Source organism: Podarcis filfolensis, assembly GCF_964270895.1.
Source record: "Podarcis filfolensis genome assembly, chromosome: 13".
NCBI classification, from domain to species: domain Eukaryota; kingdom Metazoa; phylum Chordata; class Lepidosauria; order Squamata; family Lacertidae; genus Podarcis; species Podarcis filfolensis.
Window position 1 is genome coordinate 48,753,012 of NC_139615.1, and position 22,133 is coordinate 48,775,144.

The 22,133-nt window shown below is 43.7% G+C and overlaps 1 protein-coding gene across 21 annotated transcripts in view; it reads left to right on the forward strand.

The window, feature by feature from the left end:
* The window catches only part of FHOD3 (formin homology 2 domain containing 3), a 319,993-nt gene that overhangs the window by 143,234 nt on the left and 154,626 nt on the right, over positions 1-22,133 (forward strand). For all 21 annotated transcript variants that reach the window (XM_083582385.1, XM_083582396.1, XM_083582404.1 and 18 more), the window contains exon 4: positions 10,377-10,444. In XM_083582385.1, the coding sequence (XP_083438511.1) occupies positions 10,377-10,444 (68 nt within the window). The remainder of the gene's footprint in view (positions 1-10,376; positions 10,445-22,133) is intronic.

Below are 22,133 nucleotides of genomic sequence, written 5' to 3' on the forward strand. Positions count from 1 at the left end.
TATTTTGAAAACAGCAAGCCTAGGCAAAAGCTGTCTTGTGGTTGTTACCCAGGCCGGCGAGCTCATTTGAGAACAACAATAAATAGAGCCTTCAGTCCAGTGGAAAACTCTGCCAATAGAGATTCAGCAGGAGCCTTCTGTGCCATCTGTTAAAGGCCTGATGGAAATATGTTATATTCTGCCAGGCCTGTGCAGGGAATTAAGAATACATCCTTCCACAGTGGTTAATTGATATCGAATTTTGATCTTTTTAGTGTGGTTTTTACCGTACAGTTTAATGTGCTTCTGTTGCAAACCACTTTGATCCATTTTATGAAATAAGCGGCATAAAATATTTTTTAGATATATAAGTAAACAAAAGCATGCTGTTAAAAAATGCAACGCATCCTTTCATCAGATTGAGTGCATTGGTTTACCCTCTGACCTCAAACGGAGAGTCCTTTTAAAAGGACCTTCTGATTTTGGAGGGGAGAGAAATTTTTCCAGCTCTCTCAAATGGTTTATGGTACAGTGGTACTTAAGTCCTTAATTCGTTCCGGAGGTCCGTTCTTAACCTGAAACTGTTCTTAACCTGAAGCACCACTTTAGCTAATGGGGCCTCCTGCTGCCGCCGTGCCACCGGAGCATGATTTCTGTTCTCATCCTGAAGCAAAGTTCTTAACCCGAGGTACTATTTCTGGGTTAGTGGAGTCTGTAACCTGAAGTGTCTCTAACCTGAAGCGTATGTAACCCGAGGTACCACTGTATTCAAATGGGGATTAGAAGTGTTGTCACCATTGCCATCTAAGTCTTATTTTTCACTAAACTCTAAGAAGTTTATCTTGCTTGAACTGTATCATGAGCAAAAGAGAGGTGTGAGAAGTCAGTAGTGGATGTTAGAGATTAATTTCCCCCTATCATCTTTGCAGTCCTCAAACGACTTACAAATATGTATTAAAACACTCTAATGTCTTTAACTGCATTTTTATTGTATTAATTTCCAAGTGCTTTCCCCACTGAACTATTGTTTGGTGCAAATGGCATACAGTCTAATGCATCTGATTGAGTGGCAAATGTTTTCTGGGCATTCTGCCATCCAGCAACTGTTAGAACATGGTTGCTTGGAAAAGACACAGAAAAGAGAATGTTGCACTCACAAGTGTTGCTGACTCTGGTTTGACAGTCATCCCTCTTCCCAAGGATTTCTGGGAATTGTTGTTCCATGTGGAGGGATGCCTCTTTTAAGAGGCAATACCCCTGTATGGGAGAATTCAGAACCCCATCAACCTATAGTTACCAGAATTCTTTAGGCAGCAATATCATTACAATTCCATTTTTATTTTATTTTTAAATGTTATGATATTAGTGAAACGCTGTTGCATTATCAACTGTTTCATTACATACAGTGGTACCTCAGGTTACATACGTTTCAGGTTACATACGCTTCAGGTTACGGACTCGGCTAACCCAGAAATAGTACCTCAGGTTAAGAACTTTGCTTCAGGATGAGAACAGAAATTGTGCTCCAGTGGCGCAGCGGCAGCAGGAGGCCCCATGAGCTAAAGTGGTGCTTCAGGTTAAGAACAGTTTCAGGTTAAGAACGGACCTCCGGAATGAATTAAGTACTTAACCCGAGATACCACTGTATTTAAACATAAAATCTATTTTCTTTCTTTCCTTCTTTCTTTCTTTCTTTCTTTCTTTCTTTCTTTCTTTCTTTCTTTCTTTCTGGATGCAAACAGATCCCTTTATGGAAAACAGTTACATAGCTAAACATGGCCTTAAATACTTGTATGTAATACTTGTATGTATAAATACTTGTATGTATACTACATCTTGTAGAGTAGAAGAAATAATCTCATTACCAATAAACCCTGATCTTATCCAATATTTTCCTTACAGTTGTTGAATTCATTGCAATATATGCTGAATTCCTTCAATTGTTTAAACAAATGGGATTCATCTGGTTCAACTGAAGACACTTAGGTATCTAATGGAAAAACATGGAACGTTTTCTGAAGCCATATCCATATAAAGGTTTGGCATAACTTGGATACCCAAATCTGAGATTCCTGCGTCACAGGGGGCTGGATTCAGTGGCCCTTGAAGTCCCTTCCAACTCTACAATTCTATTACAGTGGTACCTCGGGATGCGAACGGGATCCGTTCCAGAGCCCCGTTCGCAGCCCGAATGGAATGCAAGACGCGATGGCGCGTCTGCGCATCTGCGCATGTCGCGTTTCGCCACTTCTGCACATGTGCATGACGTTATTTTGAGCATCTGCGCATGCGCGAGCGACGAAACCCGCAAGTAACGCGCTTCGTTACTTCCAGGTTGCCACGGAGCGCAACTCAAACGCGCTCAACCCAAAGCGCGTTCAACTTGAGGTATGACTGTATTCTATGATTCTGCTAATGCTGCAAATTCAGTCACATCAATTTGTGCATTTTATACCCGTTGCTTTGTGCCTGTTCCTGGCAAGCACGGCACCAAGCTGCAGAAGGAGCAGCAGAATGGCCTTGCCCTATTATTTGCTTATGTCGAGAAAGTGTTTGTTCTAACTTGCTCAACTAGAATGCCGCGAAGCAATTAGACAGCCTGAAAGCAAGAGTTGTGGCAGTCTGCTATTTCTGCTCCAGTGGTATATCTGCTTCTCAGTTATAGTTAAGTGTAAAGTGTAAAGGGTCAGACAAGTGGGACCTGCAACAAAATGTTTCGGTGTGGAGTTCCTCTGTTCAAGGAAACAGGCAGTCATGCTCTCTTCAATGATATCCCATTGCATCCCTTCCTCTGGTTTTCTTTTCCTTCCCATCAGTAATTCAGCATCCCATGGCCACTGGGCATGCTCAGTGTTCATTGCAACACCTGATCTCAGGTTTAACTCCTTCTTAGAGTCTGTAGGGCAAGGATTAAAATCTCAGGGTGTGGGTCTAGAAGGAACGGAACAGGCTGTTTTTAGCTTGGCTTCATGAGAGCTGTTTTTTTTTATCAGTTTGCTTTGCTATCTACCATGTCCTTTAGGATCCAGCTAGGTTCTGTGCTCCATGTGATTCTAGTTCCCAGGTATCTGTGCCTCCCTCCCCAGAGGAGAAACCCATACCTGCTGCCTTGTGGAACACATTCAGGAGAAGAAAAGGCTAAGCAGCAGGGACGTCTTGCCCATAGAGGCGCGGGGCGCCAGGGCGCCAAGTTCTGGAGGGCATCAGGGAAGAGGCGGAGCCTGGATGCAGTGCCTCCTGGCATCAACTCACTGCCCTCGCCCACCTCCGCCATCCCACGCCCAGAGCCTCCACTTGCCATGGCTATCGCGGCATGGGCACCAGGGAAGAGGCGGAGGCTGGGCACAGTGCCTCCCGGCATCAGCTTGCCGCCTTCGCCCGCCTTACTGAAGCAGCGCTGCGCCCGGAGCTCCGCCTCTTCCCCGCTGGAGGAGCCACCCTCTAGCCACTGCCTGCCCCTCCAGCATCGCAAAGCTGCCGGCAGTGCTGTAAAAAGGTCAGCAACTCTGGGAAAGGGGGGGGGCACCGGAGCGATCTTTGCACCACGGTGCCAGATATACTTAAGACGGCCCTGCTAAGCAGTAAACTCTACACAAATCCGGAGTAGAGTCCCTAAGAAAGTTGGATGACATCTTATATGCCTCCTTCTGGCAACTCCTAAAGCCAAGCTGGTGCCTAATAATAATAATAATAATAATAATTTATTTATTTGTGCCCCACCCATCTGGCTGCGTTTCCCCAGCCACTGTGGGCGGCTTCCAACAAACATTAAATATGCATTAAAATGCCACACATTAAAAACTTCCCTGAACAGGGCTGCCTTCAGATGTCTTCTAAATGTCAGGTAGTTGTTTATCTCTTTGACATCTGGTGGGAGGGCGTTCCACAGGGCGGGCGCCACTACTGAGAAGGCCCTCTGCCTGGTTCCCTGTAGCTTTGCTTCTCGCAGTGAGGGAACCTACAGAAAGCCCTCAGCGCTGGACCTCAGTGTCCGGGCAGAACAATGGGGGTGGAGACGCTCCTTCAGGTGTTCTTCTGCATTCCTTTGGATCACATCAGTGAGGCTGAGAGAGAGGTCTTGTCATCTGGGCAGCCCAGGATCTCCAGACACACTGCGCAGACCTGCACCCTAGGGAAGTCACTTTGGTGCTGGTAACACAACAAGAACAACACAGGAGACAGCGGTTATGAGTTACTGGTCTCTGTAGCCGCAGCGTGGTCTCCAGCCACAGCAGGCACTGTGATTCTCTGGTGGTTTGGCTTCACCCCCAGAGGTTGCACTCCATTGTCTTTCAAAACAAGAATTTAAACCCACCCACCCACCTGACCTATGGCTGAATCCTAAATATATATTAGAGGCATGGACAGTATGTGTGTGGGGGGGGGTCGTATTTATGACCCTGGGACTCGGCCCTGAACCTTGTAGCCTGGGTTTGGGCCATGGCCTCATGAGCTAGCCATTTCAAGTCAATCATCCAACCTATCAGCACCCCAGATTTTAACTGGAGTACTGCCTTGTACCGAATTCTACGGCAAGCCCTACCAAAATAAGCATACGGAAATAGTTTATTTTTCAGCAACAGACTCTGAGGATGGCCTGAGCGTTAACTGACAGCTGTCGGGGTTGTTTCTGCATTTCGCGTTGCGCAACATAATGGTACATTGTCAGATATCTGAGGAGAGCTAGCCCTCGCCTGTTGGATAACAACTGATCAATTGAATAAGTGATCGACTGCAGCACTTTCCAATAAGGGTAATTATATGCTGTCAGCACTCTTTGTGAACAAATAATGAGGAAAGCATTGATTCATTGGTTTGGTGGGGGGAGGGAGCCCTTTTTGAGAAGCGCCTGTGTGCAAATCCTGAGAACTTGCTTCATGGCTCACTTCACAGCCAGTTCATATTATCATGTTTCAGGTCTCTGGGAGCCCAGACAGTCTGAACAAAAGAAATTACTTCATTTCTTGCGATAAGTTATTGAAACCTAGAAGAGGAATGACAGAAATAATTATGTGCTGGTGATATGTTTTGCATTCAAGTGGTTTGTGTGAGGTTTTGTAGTGTAGGTACAGTACTGGTTTTGCTAGACTGTGGTGGAAGCACACAGGGAGAAGCAGAGAGGTCTCACTCCAGAGATCTTCCTCCCTGGCACCTTGAATGCTTTTTGCAATAGCGTCCCAAGGGCCTAGGAGCAAAGAGGCCCTAGTACAGGCATAGGCAAACTCTGTCCTCCAGATGTTTTGGGACTACAACTCCCATGATCCCTAGCTAACCAGACCAGTGGTCAGGGATGATGGGAATTGTAGTCCCAAAACATCTGGAGGGCTGAGTTTGCCTATTACTGCCCTAGTACGTACAAAGGCACTTTGCGGTGGAAATTGCACCACTTGGTCATGGCAGTGAAAATCTGTTGTGAAGTTGCGCGTTGACGGCATCCTTTCAAAATGATTATCTTCATCATCTCTTTTATGTGCTAGTCATCTGTCTGCATTTATCTACCTGTCAGAGAAAGGGAGAGAACACTTGACAACTTTATTCATCCGATTGCATGTAGGCCATGGTATTTTGCTTTAATCAGACCACCATTTAAAGTCAGAAACTATTTTTTCTCTGCTGAGTATAAATTGTGTCTCCCCTGGAGTAGTCAGGGAGAAAACGTGAAGGCTTCAAATAGCACACACACACACACACACACACACACACGGTCAGATTAGATCAAACCCTATGAATTTGTAACAGGCGAAGCCGCATAACCTCAGCAGACATGCAGAAGAGCGGCATTAATGTACTAATGGGCACTGTGCCTGTGGCTGATCCCCCTCACAAAATGATATATTTTGCTGGGTCTGGGAGTAAAAAGGAAAGTGCATTGTCTTGCCAATAGATTTATTATTGGCTTTTGTAGACAAAAACAAAGCTCAGACGAAAGCCTTGTTTTGGCGTCGCTCCAAGGTATTTTTTCTTGCTCTTGCTGGACACCAGTTAAATTTGTCTGACATTCAATGAAAGAATGGCATGCTGCAATAATTAATTTTATATGCCTCCTGAAAAACGTCCAGACATTTACTTTGTTCTGTGTTTTCACCCTCTGCACCAAGCAGTTGACTTTTGTTAGTGATACACAGTACAGGATGCACTCAGTGATGAATCAGATGGGGAGTGACTGGGGATGTTGTTGCACCGGCAGCTGCTCAAATGCACAAGTTCTTTGCACTTCCAGCTGTTGCAGTGCTGTTATAGTGCGCAAAGGAGAACGTGTAGAGAAAAGTTCATGAGCCACAGAAGCACATCTAGTTTTCAGATCCTTCCAGCGCAAGTTGCTCTTTGGACATGACAGAAGCAGTACGACAACCCAGAAGTGAGACATGTGTAAATCAAACAGCCACTGATTTAAATCAAGCGTGCCACCAGCAGTTCCTCTAACCTCTAGCTCTCCTTGCACAAGCTGAGCATCAGACAGTGAACATGCATTATGGCCTGCCATGCACGCACATGGTGAAAAGAAAAAGGGTTATCGTGCTCCTGGCGAGCTGACACACAGGGCTATGTTTGGCTTGATGCATCACAACTTGCACACATCTGCGTTAGAAAAGAAGCTCCAGGTAAAAACAAATACAGTGGTACCTCAGGTTAAATACTTAATTCATTCTGGAGGTCCGTCCTTAACCTGAAACTGTTCTTAACCTGAAGCACCACTTTAGCTAATGGGGCCTCCTGCTGCCGCCGCACCACTGGAGCACAATTTCTGTTCTCATCCTGAAGCAAAGTTCTTAACCTGAAGCACTATTTCTGGGTTAGCGGAGTCTGTAACCTGAAGCGTATGTAACCTGAAGCATATGTAACCTGAAGCGTATGTAACCTGAAGCGTATGTAACACAAGGTACCACTGTACATTGCTAAATCCACGACAATACACTTCTGTGAAAAAGATGCCAGGTAAAAACAAATGCATTGCTAAATACAGTTTAGTGAAAATGATGCTATTGTTAACTGAGATAGCTCAGCTGGTGGAGCCTGAAATTCTTAATCTCAGGATTGTACGTTTGAGCCTCACATTGGGCAAAAGATTCTTGCAATGCAGGGGATTGGACCAAATGACCCTCACAGCCCCTTCCAAATCTATGATACTATAGAAGTCACAGAGTATTCAGTGTGTGTTACTTTTCTCAATAATTTATCTGAATCATAGAATCGTAGAATGTTCGCTTTTGCCTGAACAAAAGGAGAAAATGTTAGTGAACTTTAACTGATGCCACCTTTGGATTTTTTTAAAAAGTAGCACTACTAGCCAAAGGGTCTAAACCACAGAGCCTAGGGCTTGCCGATCAGAAGGTCGGTGGTTCGAATCCCCATGACGGGGTGAGCTCCCGTTGCTCGGTCCCTGCTCCTGCCAACCTAGCAGTTCGAAAGCACGTCAAAGTGCAAGTAGATAAATAGGTACCACTCCAGTGGGAAGGTAAATGGCGTTTCCGTGCGCTGCTCTGGTTCTCCAGAAGCGGCTTAGTCCTGCTGGCCACATGACCCGGAAGCTGTACGCCGGCTCCCTCAGCCAATAAAGCGAGATGAGCGCCGCAACCCCAGAGTCGGTCACAACTGGACCTAATGGTCAGGGGTCTCTTTACCTTTAATGAGGCTAGCACCCTTATGTGGATCCTCCCTATTCCCTGTTTAATTCTGTTTGAGTTCTTATTTGAGAACACTGGGTGAGTCCTGAGGTTTTGCAGCATGGTGTTTGGGTCTTAAATTCAATGGCACTCTTCATTCAGAAGTAAACGGATTATCTGTTGGGTCCGAGAAATAAAATGCATTTGGTCATGACGCTTTAGGTCATCCTTATGTATTACGAGTTGTGGTAGTGTAGCAACAGAGACATACTACCTTGAAACGTGAAATCTGATGTGAAGGTATATAATGCAACAGTCTTGCTGAAGCACTGATGATCCAGGTCTATTCGATGCCTGGGAATCCCATGTACACCATGCTGACTCTTGTGATGAAATTAAAATCTAGTTCTGCATCTCTTCAAAAACACACAGGCAGATAGACCCATCTTTGGACAAACTTTATGCAATTGTATGAGAATGAAGGGAATTTAATTCTAACAAAGGCCAGATGGTGGTATCCTTCCAAGGAATAATTTTGTTCCTATTTAGCACGTGAAGACAATACAATTTTAAAAATAAAACCCAGCAAGTCCCGTCCCACCCCACAAAAAACCCCTATTATCCTTTCAGCTTTCCTGACAAGACTTTAGTTTATCCAGCCAAGAAACATAATGTACTTGTACACACCAGTGAATTGATTCTTGGGCTAGGATAATTAAAGTGTGTGTTTGGGTCCGTGATTACAAGAGACATTCCTTTTTGCAATGTTTTGTGCTGGGAGTTTGTCGGCTCCGTAAGGAATAAGAAGTTGTGAGAACTGTGAGAGGGGTAAATGGGCCACACATTCGCTCTCCAGCGCCAAGGACAGAATATTGCTTTGGAGGTTTACAAACAACTGCTGAGGCGTCTCTTTCATATTGGCTGAAACTATTTGGATCCCAGCAAATGTCCGTTATGTTTCGCTTCTTTCAAAGAAGATAACCAAAAGCATTTGCTTCCAAAGCATGCCTTTTCTGCTTATGCAGCACATATGGGGAACAAACCAGTGGGAAGACCTCCAATGGCCCCTCGCAGAAGCGAATAAGCTCCACTGGGGCCCATTCAAGAGGCTTTGCTGCTGGATTGCACCCTTTGCTGTTGCATTCAGCTCTGTTGCATTTTACTTATTTGGATTTTGTTGACCCCAGTAGAACAACGACCCTCCCATTTTCTTTCTTTCTGAGAAGTCTTTCCAATGCGCCCATATGCTATCCTTGTGGAAGCTGTGTATGTAGACGTCTAGTTCTCCTATTCAAAAGTGAGAAAAGGAATTTTGGACACTCATGGTGACTATGATCCTACAATGTTTTAACCATCTGGCATACCTGCCCTTTGCGAGTATATTGTTGGGTCTAGGTTCAAAATCAACCATCAAACTCACTGGGCAACCTTGGACTGGTCAACCTTGGCTCCAGATAAACTGTGTATTTGTTTGTTACTTGGGGTTTCTTGGGGAAGACAAATCATGAAGCTGGGCTCCTACATAATGCTAAGCCAAACTATGGCTTGGCTGCAGGTAGTGTGGCAGCAGCAGGACTCAGGAAAGAACAAAGTAGGCACAGTTTTATCTCTGGCCATCAGCATGCTTCAATGTTCACGTTAAACCATAGTTTGGCTTTCCATTGCGGCCATTTTATAAATTAATGTTTCATTTATTGATTGATGTTTAGTTACCCCCTCCCAGTTAAATGGTGGGACTGATAGCAAGCAAATACACCAGGAATCAGGATTACTGAAGAATCTACCCTTAGCAAGGTGTATAGATGCTCCAGCTCCTTCCTTCCATTCTAGCCATGTCAACAGGGGCAGTGAGATGAGATCACATAACAACCGTCCTAAAAGATCTGCTTCCTGGTTCCCTGTGTGCTATTGGGCTTGGCTCAAGGTGATAGTGATGGTTTACTAAGCTCTGTATTTGCAGGAACAGCTATTCCAGTAGCCAATTTGATTCCTAAGATTGACTGAGCAGGGAGCAGGGCTCTGTTCACAGTCCCTGCCGGCATTCAGAGTGAAGAGACTTGCAGAAGTGTCTTCTCCAACGCCGGAATGATTTCCTGTTTGAGGTGTATCCATCTCCTGAACTGTTTGGTTTCAGACTCCAACTGAAAACATCATTATTTGCACCAAGATTTCACAGTCTGATAAATAAAGGGGGTGGTACTCATCAACAGGGACGCGGGTGGCGCTGTGGGTTAAACCAAAGAGCCTAGGACTTGCCGATCAGAAGGTCGGCGGTTCGAATCCCCGTGACGGGGTGAGCCCCCGTTGCTCGGTCCCTGCTGCTGCCAACCTAGCAGTTCGAAAGCACGTCAAAGTGCAAGTAGATAAATAGGTACCGCTCCGACGGGAAGGCAAACAGCGTTTCCATGTGCTGCTCTGGTTCGCCAGAGGCGGCTTAGTCATGCTGGCCACATGACCCGGAAGCTGTATGCCAGCTCCCTCGGCCAATAAAGCGAGATGAGCTTTATTAGGTCACGACTGGACCTAATGGTCAGGGGTCCCTTTACCTTTACTCATCAACAATGCATGTATTTCTATTTTAATTGATCTTGTACAATTCTTTGTAGTGTTTGTATGTTTTTAGTGCTGCTCTATTGTGCCTTGATCATATGCTTGATGTACGTTGCATTACTGAGGAATATTGATTAAAAAAAACCTCACAGATAATTCCATGCAGCTCCCTAGAGTCATGAGAACTGAATTTTACATCAAACTTCCACTAAACTTTTTTCTTTTCTTTTGTCTTTTCTTTAGAAAAACTCTACAATTCAAATGGACGGGAGCTGAGGCGGGCCCTCTTCTCCCTGAAGCAAATATTTCAAGTAAGTGAGCCTTTGTTCAGGTTCTTTTTGTCTGCCCTCCAAGCTGGTTTCCATAAGATTACATAGGTACAGCCTTGTTTAACAGGAAGCTAGAAGATATCGGAAGCAGTTATGGGTAGGCAAGCACATTATTTACCCATTTTGAGTGTTTCCTCAGGTCCTTGACTTCGTTTTGTCTGGAAGGGTAGATGAAGCAAAATACCTTTTGCACCCCCATCCACTTTTGCACTCACCACCCATGGTGGAAAAAAGAGAATCCCAATGGCACTATAAATACTCCCCCTCTCTTAAAAGGAAGGTTTCTTTCTTGCTTCCTGAAATACTAGTGGTGACAGCAGTATCCTTTGTTCTGTGTGCTCCCCCCTTCAATGTCAGGGGTTGAAAGGGGGAGGGTGCAAAACAGCAAGCAGAGTGGGGGGGGGGTCACCAGCCATTTATTGTGGCTTGAGCACCCCTCCTCCCTTTCATTTTTGCAGTCCTGGGCAGGTAGCAAAAGGATAAATAAATCCTATGCATTTTCTGTTGGGCTGAAATTTTCAATGCTGGGTTTAGTTAATAAATAGGTGATGCAGAAGAGACCACTCTTCCATACACTGATCTAAGTTATGTTTTTTATACATATTTCTGTAAGAGTTTTTTTCCAAAAAACCTTGATCAATTATGTATCATGTCGTGCAAATATTAGGCAACAGATTGTGAGCAAAATTGGGTATAAAATCTCTCTCTCAGTTTCTCTCTCTCTCTGCATACATACACACACACACACACACACACACACACACACATTCATACGCGCACACACTCATATACACACAGCATTATGTTATGAATCCATTAATCATTGCTAACAATTGTGCTTTTCAAAGCTTTTAGAACATCTCTTTTTCAGTCTGTTGAAAAGATTAACTTGAAGGTGTTCAGAGTCATAGAATCTTATCAGCGAGAGAAATAAAATGTCACACACTTCACTCCTAAAGAGTCATCAATCATCCTTAGGAGAGGAGAAGGAGTATTCCCCAATTGCTTCATTGATCTGAGGAAGGAGGTGTGGCACATAGAACACCCTGGTTCATGAAAAGAATGATGGATGACTCCTCAGGGACTGGAGTAGATGAATTTGATTTAGGGGCTTCATTTGTAGCTTGCCAGAGCTTTCTGTATTCAGCTACGAGAAGAAGAGAATACCCTCTGTTTGATGACTTAAATCTTTTCTAGTAAATTGCTTGGGTTCTGTCACAAAGAAGAGAAAACATTTTATTCCCCCCAACTTCTATGTTACAAACTAGTACTTTGAATTTTTTTTCATCCTTCTTATTTTCTGTTGACAAAATTCCTTTCACATACACAGTGGAACCTCGGGTTGCGGACATAATCTGTGATGAAGGCGTGTCCGCAACCCACAGCGCTTGCATCCTGAAGTGCCGCGATTTGGCCTTCTGCGCATGCGCAAAGCGCGATTTAGTGTTTCTGCGCATGCGCGAGCAGCGAAACCCAGAAGTAAGCCGTTCCGGTACTTCGGGGTTTCCCGCGGTCCGCAACCCGAAAACACGTAACCTGAAGTGTCCGTAACATGAGGTAGGACTGTACATGCCAAAATAAGTTTACGATTGTGGTCATTGATTTAAATTATCCATTGGGACATTGTATCACACATGATAAACCACTGGTGAACAGCAGTGGACTTCTCATGGTGTGGAAAGAAGAAGCCTTTGATGGCTTGCTTTTGAGGAGAAGGATGGACCTACCAAGACCTACCTCCTCACCTAGTTAGACCCACCACCTCCTGAAGGGGAGAACTTCCCCCAAAGGTACCACCACGCAAAGGGGTACACATGCCCTGTTTTCACTTTAACTGGGGAGAGGGGCCATGATTGATGAACAGGAGTAATCTTGCCTCTGGAATTGGTGACTGTTCAGGTGAACATTCTTAACATCTCCTTTCAGGCATTCACACTCTGTGTGCACAAGTCAGGAGTGGGGCGAGTGGGGCTGGTGCATGCAGGAACATTCTAAGTAGGACTGGCGTCTGTGGCCTCTACACAGTTTGTGCCCACATGTGTGCAGCTGCAGTCTTGGACTTGCCTAGGGCTGAGCGTCCGTTGCTCTGTCCCAGCTCCTGCCAACCTAGCTGTTCAAAAGCACACCAGTGCAAGTAGATAAATAGGTACTGCTGCGGCAGGAAGGTAAATGGTGTTTCCGTACGCTCTGGTTTCCGTCACGGTGTTCAATTGCGCCAGAAGCGTTTTAGTCATGCTGGCCACATAACCTGGAAAGGTGTCTGTGGACAAGCGCTGGCTCCCTTGGTCTGAAAAGTGAGATGAGCACTGCACTCCATAGTCACCTTTGACTGGACTTAACCATCCAGGGATCCTTTACCTTACCTTTACCTTCCTTACAATGGTGTTTGTAAAAGTCAGTTATTGTTAGGGTTGCGGCCTCATTTGGCAGTCTTAGCAGCTATTCTTGAATGTGAAACTAAAACGACCACTGACAATAATTTAAAACAGAAAATCAGCTGGAATTTCTATGATGCCCAAGTATTAAATGTCATTGTTGTTCTGTAGCAATACTAGTTTTGCCTGGCTGCGGTTCCCTTCCATTAAGTGCTGTTACGTAGATGTATTATTTGTTGCAGCTGAATAGAGCTTTTGATTTTAAGAACTCTTAGAGCACAATCCACGTTACATACTGTGGATCTTAGTTAGGTTTATTAAAAAAAAAAAGTTAAACATGCTTAATTCTCCTTATTTAAATTAGTGGAACTTCAAAGTGCTTATCTGGCTGGATTGCATACTTAGTTTCCAGTTTAGTTTTATTATTCAAATATTCTTGAATGTGATCCACAGTTTGACTTTACAATTTTCATGTGAGGCTGTTTTCTCTTATTTGCTTGGTTATTGAAGTTGATTACATGCATACGTAAATAATTTTATTTGTATGCCGCCTTTCCATAGTTAAAACAATGCTCAGGGCAGCTTACAACATGGAAAAAAACACATAATACAAAACTTACTTACTTATTCAAACCTTTATTAGGCATTATACAAATAAAACGATAAAAGAAAAAGTAACATATAAAAGCCTTGAGATATATACAGAAAGGCAGCAGTTGGCTACATACATATATATATATATATACATATAAAATCAGTGGTTTTCCTTGTTAACCTGCTCCTTGGAGGACTGCTACCAAAAACTCGGCTACCCCCGCCGTTACCCTTTGGTCAACGTCGGATAGGCAGAATCCCACACATTCACCTTGTTGGGGCTCCAAACCACCCAAAAGAGGGGACAGCACGCGTTGACGGAGCGTACTGTACAATGGGCACTGAAAGAGAATGTGCTCTACCGTGTCCGGGACATTCATAAAACATCTGCAGAATCTCTTGTTTCTAGGGATGTTTTGATATCTTCCCCTGACAAATGCTGAGGGAAAAACATTCAAACGGGCCAGCATAAAAGCCCTACGTTGGGCTGGAATTATTAATTTGGTGACGTAATTGGCTCTGCTATCTAAGATATTTAAATCATAGAATATGGGCGAGCAAACTTTGTTTACAGCTGTCATAATATTTTGCCTCTCGACATCCTTTAGTCTAGTTAGGATATTATGGAAAATGTATTGCTCATTAGAATTGTACAGGGGCTCCAGCTCGATGCCTAAAGATTCAATCTTTTTTTCGAGGTGCTGATACCATCTTGATTTGTAGGAGTCTTTGAGCAAATCAGCGAGCAGACTTGATGGAGGGCAGCGAAAATGGCAGCGTAACCAGTACTTTATTGAGGTGGACCAGGCCCAATATTCCATTGTGTGTATGCCTATTTCTGCACACATTGTTTCATATTTGATCACAGCTGGGAGTCCAAGAATACGTCTCAGAAAGCTGGAGTGAATCTTTTTTAAATCACTATTATATGCTTGGACCCATAGCGGGATTCCATAGAATATCTGGGATTGCACTTTTGTTTGGAATATCTGATTGGCCGCAGGAATAAATTGATTGCCTTTCTGATAATAAAAACGGGCAACTGCTGATGAGGTGCACTTTGCCTGTTTTATGGCATTTGTGCGATGATTTGCCCACCCTAAATTGCTCTGGAATAAGATTCCCAGATACCTATAGATTTTCACTTGTTGGATTTCCTGCCCTCTTATTTTCCATTTCTCTAATTTCCAACCATTCGAGAAGACCAAAATTTTTGTCTTCTCGTAATTTATAGAGAGCTTGTTACATTCGCAGTAGAGGATCAGAGAAGATATAAGACGTTTCAGACCCAAGCTCGTTAATGATAGTAGGACAGCATCGTCTGCGTATAATAACAGAGAAACTGGTTTCTGATTAAGTTTAGGGGCATGTGATTCTATTTTTTGAAGGTGATCTGGCAAGTCTGATAAAAATAAATTAAATAGGAAGGGGGCAAGAATACACCCTTGTTTTACCCCTTTCGAGTTTGGGATGTCTGATGAAAGGTGACCTTTGGTGTTAAGTTTGACTTGACAGATATTGAAAGAGTATAAATTTTTTATTAGGATCAATAAGCGCTGATCAATTTTTAATTCTGCGAGTTTCCTCCACAGCTTTGGGCGGTCAATTGAGTCAAATGCACCACGAAAATCTACAAAAGCAGCAAATATCTTAGATTGCCTTTGAGATCTGTATTTTTCAACCAAATGCATAAGTATAAGGCAGTGGTCTAATGTAGAGCAACCTTTGGAGAAACCTATTTGTTCTTTCCCTGGTAAATTTAGATTTTTCATCCAGGTAAGGAGTTTAGATAAAAGGTGCTTAGCGTAGATTTTCCCTATCACTGATAATAGGCTTATCGGTCTATAATTCCTTGGTTCTTTTGGGTCGCCATTTTTAAAAATTGGGATAATTATTGATCTTAACCATATCTCAGGTATGATCCCATATTTATCTATGAGGGTAAACAATTGAGCTAAGGGTTCTGCCCACCAATCTATATAGGTCTTGAATAATTCTATTGGTAGACCGTCTGGCCCAGGAGATTTCCCCGATTTGAAATTTTTAACTATCTCTCTAATTTCCTCTTCTTCTACCCTTGGCCACTCCTGGAGTTTATTGATTTTATTTTTAGTGGTTTCATTTCCTTTAAGTTCACTGTGTAGATTGTTAAATACAGATGTAAAATATTGGGACCATTTGGATTCTGCAATTGGTGGTAGAGTTAGTTGATTTTCGGCTTTCAATCCTCCGTACACTAGGTTCCAGAACGCTTTGTTGTTTTTACTCTGGATTGAGTCGAGTAATTGTAGCCATTTTTGGGTTGCATATTTCTGTTTCTTTTCGGCCAGAATGTAATGATATTTTCTTTTTTCATCAAGATAAGAGGGCTCTAGTTTAGTGCGATTATTTTTAAATGTTTGGCGCAGTTTTCTTTTTAGCTGGAAACATTCATCATCAAACCAAGGGCTAGCGCTATGTTTAAGTACCCAAACTTTAGGTGGAGTACTAAGTTCTACGAACATTTGGAAGATTTCATTATAAATTTTCGGAATATCGCTGTGGGAATTAGTGGTCTTTAAGTTGGATAATACTTGTTTTCTCAGGTTGGCTGTAAGTTTTTGCCCCACTACTGCACTCATTTCCTGGGACCATTTTAATTGGGTCATTTGTTTGTATTGAGAGGGTTCTATAATATTGTGCTTGGTTATTTTGGTTTCATCCTTTAAGTTAATAGACAACAATAATGGCTGATGGTCGCTTTCAGTACGCGTTCCGATTTTGAGGTCCATAATCGAATTTATAATATTATAAGGGACAAGAATATAGTCGATGACACTGCATCCTCGGGGGGAGAAGTATGTAAACTCCCCGCTTCTATCGCCTTTTGTTGAACCGTTCACAATCTGCAAATTAAAGTTGTTACATAATTCAAGTAGGCGTAAGCCTTCGTTGTTTACAACCCTATCTCTGGAGAATCGTCCTATTTTCAGGGCATGTGCGATATCATTGTCAGTATTCCAATTTAGTTTGCTACATAGTTGTTCATTGTTGGTTCCCACTCTGGCATTAAAATCACCTGCTATTATCAATGAGGCATTTGGGTATTTGGCGGTCAAATTTTCTATATAAAAGGTTAGTTGTGACCAATTTTCACTGTTGCTGTTGTTTTTGGATGGGGGGATATAGACATTTACAAGTAGCAAAGTATCTTCTTTTTGGGTTAAAAGTAGGGCTTGTGCAAGTGGCAAGCATTTTTCTAGCTGCTTGATTTCAAACCCTAAGTTGTCTTTGATCATACAACAGAACCCTGCTTTCGGCCGGCCCTTCGTGTTTGTTTTCAATGCGGGTTTCGTGTAGGAGGAGAATCCATTGATTTTAATATCTCTAGTTGACCATGTTTCTTGTAGAAGTATTAATTCAAAATCTTTAAAGAAGTTCATTAGGTCTGGGTCTCCGTCTTTGTTTCCCCACCCTGCAATATTCCGGGACAGCAAGCGTAGAATCCGTTTTTGAGTTGGTGGCTGGTTGACAGCATTTAGTCATTCTAATTCTGTTATTGAGTCCAGCGAGGAATTTTGTCTTGTGCCGATACAGCCATTTGTCGCTACTTTCGGTGGGGAACATAATGGTGGATCTTTTAGATTCTTTTTTAAAGTGCGGGAAATTAGAATTTCCTCCCTTTCTTGATTTTCTTCCTTAGCTGTTCCTTGTTCCTGAGAGATTTCTGTGGTTGGTGGACTATTATGGACAGTAGGATTGTTTTCGGTCTCTACTTCCATTTCTTTGGTCTCATTTGATGTTGAGCTCAATGTGTCAGGTCTGTTGGAGGTCATCTTTTGTTCGGGAATGTTAGAATCCTTTGTAGTACTTAAATAAGGGGTACCTATTTCGTTTGGAGCTAGTAATTGATATCTCAGCCAGGAATTTGTGGTCTCATTACTGGAGTTTTTCCTTGTCATTTCATATTTTAAAGGAGGCTGGATTTGAAGCTCTGCATCTATACATTTAAAAGTTCCATTAGTAGCTCTCTTTTTGACTATGCATTTTGGGGAGAGGGCTGGTAGGTGTGAAGTTTGATTGTGTATTGTTTCTACTGCATTTTGTTGACCTTGTTGGTGAATTTCGATCAATTTGGCCTGTAGTTTCGTCAGTTTACTGAGTATGCTTATTTGTTCTTTATCTGGTAGGTTGGTAAAGTTACTCAGCAGATCTTCTTCTTCTGGGACTGTCCAGTCTGTTGTGTCAAGGGCGAGGCTGTTGATTGATGCTACAATCGCATGGTTTGGGAGCTTGGATTTTTCTTGCGTAATTTCCCGGGTAGCTGGCAGCGGTTTCTCCCGTCTACTGGGTTCTTCCACGGGAGTAGGGCAGATATCGGCTTCTGTTGGAATGGCCTTGTTCATCTTGTTCTGTCTTTTAGATGCAATCAATGGTCTGAGTGATATATCTTCAAAGTGTCGACGTGGAATAATTCCTTTCTGGGCTAAATGAGCCTTTTCCCTTAAGATTTCGGTTGGGATTCTATGGCTACCAAATCTTAGTAGTACTTTTTTGGAATATCCATCGTTAGTGAGCCTCTTGACTGCTTTTAAGTCAATCCTTCCCCCCTCAAGGCCTAGGAGCAGATTTAGATGATGTCTGGCCCAGAAGGATGACTCCCAGTAAGGTAGGGGCCCTCTGTATGGAAAAATGTGGAGAACAATCTCACATGGCCTCAGTATCAAGTTGACTGAGTGAGGGGGGCTTCCTCTGATTTTTGGCTGGTTTAGAGGTATAAATTTGTATTTGTTCTGTTTATCTCCAGGGCTTGTTAAGGATGGCAAAAAGGGAGTGAGTTGCCTCCTTTCATCTGGGTTATCCAGCTTCTTGAAGATGTTTTGTAATTGTTCAAAGATTTTTTGAACTGTTTGAGCAGTCAGTAGGCAGCATTCCTCCAGCAGCTCCACCTTTCTATCAATTAGTACTTGTGCCTCGGTTATGGGAGTAGTAGCCTTGTCCTCGTTTATTCCTAGGGATATCTCTTCAACTGTCTTTCCATGTAAAGAGTTGAGGGAGTTTTTGGGAGGAGATATGTGCTGTTTTTGAGGTAGCAGATACTTATCTAGATTACTCTGTTTGAAACCGGAGGGCTCTGCGTCAGTTTCTGTGTCAAGACACCTGAGTCTTTTGGTTCTTCTCATTGCAGATTCTTCTTAAATCAATGAGATCAGACTTCTAGATAGAGTGATAAAGTATTAAAGTTCTCAGGTCGCAATTTCGTTCAATTTTCATTCCGTCCTAGGTGGGCTGCTGCGAGGAGTTTAAAAACTGGGTCCAATTAGAGCACTCCTTTGCAGTATCCCCCCCCCTTCTTCTCAGTTTGTTAAAGCAACTGAGATGTTTGGGGGTCCACGAAATTGAAGGTGGTGGAAGAAATTTGTGGTTTTATGAATTTGTAGTTTTTAGGGTTAAAAGCCCATTAGAAGTCCTTCAAAATCCTTGGAATAAGTTTGTCACGCGGAGTCAAAGAGAGACTGGGAGGGAGTGCCTTAAAGCCCAGAAGGGAATGTCTGAGAGCCTTTGTTAAAACTTCACTAACTTCATTAAGTCCCGGCACCGAGGAAGATGAGATACGAAGTAGTGGGAGGAAATAAAATCCAAAAGGAGGAGAAGAGCCAGCAACAAAGGCATTTAGCTAAAAGATTTCTTTGAGCTCCGATAAGAGCGTCTTACCTCGGCGCCATCTTAAATACAAAACATTAGGAAAGTAGTGATAAACACCCCCCAAAAAATGCCCATCAAAAAATACACAGCCAAATTGAACAATTTCCGCATAAATCAAGTAAGATCTAAGATAAAGATGCAAAATTCATTGAAACAAAACAAAACAAAACAAAATTCATTCCAGTAGCACCTTAGAGACCAACTAAGTTAGTTATTGGTATGAGCTTTCGTGTGCATGCACACTTCTTCAGATACACTGAAACAGAAGTCACCAGACCCTTATATATAGCGAGAGGGTGGGGAGGGGCATTACTCAGAAGGGGGGTGGGAATGGGTGATTGGCTGATAGGTGTGGTAAACCTGTTGAATACTGTTAATGACTGCAATTGGTCTTACAGGAAAAAGCAAGGGGTGAGATGGCTAAAAATAGCTTTATCATGTATAACGAGATAAGAATCCAATGTCTCTATTCAGACCAGGTCTCTCCACGGTTTTAAGTTTGGTAATAAGATGCAATTCAGCAACTTCTCTTTCCAGTCTATTTCTGAAAGTCTTTTGTAATAAGACAGCTACTTTAAGATCTTGTATAGAATGTCCTGGGAGATTGAAGTGTTAATTTATGCAAAATTAATATCAGTAACAGCAACAACAACCCCTCAACCAAACCCTCTAAACAACACCTCAGCCCAGTAGTGTGGCAGCATGGCCCTGCAGAGCTGTGGCGTTGCTTGGGTTCCCACTTACAAGTGTGCCAAAAATGGGGCTGAAAATGGGCGGGATGGAATGGGTCAAGGGCGGAGTGGGGAAATCCCCACTTATTTCCTGTAAGGGAACCCAGTGTAAGTGGCTTCCACTGGGGAGCCACAGAAAGAATGTGGTTGGTGAAGGGAGCTGCGGACATAACAAACTTGAAAAGTGCTTTAGGCTATTCATCCTGGCAGCCCTTAAATCAGAGGGTATAAACAAATATAGGTAAAGGTAAAGGGTCCAATCGTGGCCGACTCTGGGGTTGCGGCGCTCATCTCGCTTTATTGGCTGAGGGAGCCGGTGTACAGTTTCCAGGTCATGTGGCCAGCATGACTAAGCCGCTTCTGGCGAACCAGAGCAGCGCACGGAAACGCCATTTACCTTCCCGCCATTTACCTATTTATCTACCTGCACTTTGACGTGCTTTTGAATTGCTAGGTTGGCAGGAGCAGGGACCGAGCAACGGGAGCTCACCCCATCGCGGGGATTCGAACCGCCAACCTTCTGATCGGCAAGCCTTAGGCTCTGTGGTTAAACCCACAGCGCCACCCGCGTCATAAACAAATATAGCAACCCACTATTTGCATCCCCACCCCCAAAACGCATAATCCTGCAAATTTTAACCAGTCTCCTTAAAGTTATCATTTGTTGCTCAGGGGAAAGATGTAAGGAAAGGTAATAGAACTCAAGAAGCAGAAAAACTTCCTGCAGTCTCAACTTAGGCAGGCATTTGTCGTTCTTGGGCTATTCTTACTACTCCCAGTGCTAGAATGTGTTTCTGTTCTTTGAATGTGAAGATTCTTCATAGTTTTGGATGGTTCCTGTCTCTTTTGCCACTTTAAATCAGCTTCTTCCTCTGAGGAGTCAATCACATTCCCTGCACGATCAGCTTCATGGGAACTTGGGAGAGTGAGAAAACCTGTGTTTGTTCTGATTCAGCAGTAAAACACTGGATTCTCCGGAGAAAGCTCCAGGACAAAACAAAATCCCTGCTTGGACATGGATCTGGAAAACGTGGACCCCTGCCTAGAAAGTGCATAGGAAAGCTAAGTGGGGATGAGCCCTAAATTCATTTTCAGGAAAGCAGACTCTGGATAGCCGAGGAGGAACTTAGCAAAGACCGATTCTGTAAGCATCAGTGCAACTGGAACAGAGCACTAGGAATATATAACAACTTCACTGGCACCCAGTTTTTTGCCTACTCCTGTGTGAGTACCTGGAGGCAGTTGGAGGATGGATGGCGGCTAATGGATTGAGGTTGAATCCTGACAAGACAGAAGTACTGTTTTGGGGGACAGGGGGCGGGCTGGTGTGGAGGACTCCCTGGTCCTGAATGGGGTAACTGTGCCCCTGAAGGACCAGGTGCGCAGCCTGGGAGTCATTTTGGATTCACAGCTGTCTATGGAGGCGCAGGTCAATTCTGTATCCAGGGCAGCTGTCTACCAACTCCACCTGGTACGCAGGCTGAGACTCTACCTGCCCGCGGACTGTCTCACCAGAGTGGTGCATGCTCTAGTTATCTCCCGCTTGGACTACTGCAATGCGCTCTACGTGGGGCTACCTTTGAAGGTGACCCGGAAACTACAACTAATCCAGAATGCGGCAGCTAGACTGGTGACTGGGGGCGGCCGCCGAGACCACATAACACCGGTCTTGAAAGACCTACATTGGCTCCCAGTACGTTTCCGAGCACAATTCAAAGTGATGGTGTTGACCTTTAAGTTACAGGGAACCAGGCAGAGGGCCTTCTTGGTAGTGGCGCCTGCCCTGTGGAACGCCCTCCCATCAGATGTCAAAGCGATAAACAACTACCTGACATTCAGAAGACATCTTAAGGCAGCCCTGTTCAGGGAAGTTTTTAATGTGTGATTTTAGTGTATTTTTGGTTTCTGTGGAAGCCGCCCAGAGTGGCTGGGGAAACCCAGCCAGATGGGTGGGGTACAAATAAATTCTTATTCTTATTATTAATGTTTGTTGCCCTCAAAACCTTAAACAGCCCAGACCCAAGTTACCTTAAGGACCACCTTCTTCCTGTGCCCCTGCTTGCTCCGCTCATCAGCCACCAACTCTCTGCCACTGCACCCACATTAACCCCCCTAAAGCAGGCATAGGCAAACTCGGCCCTCCAGATGCTCTGGAACTACAACTCCCATCATTCCTAGCTAATAGGACCAGTGGTCAGGGATGATGGGAGTTGTACAGTCATATCTTGGCTTGAATATGCTTCAGGTTAAGCGTTTTCATGTTACGCTCCGCGGTGACCCGGAAGA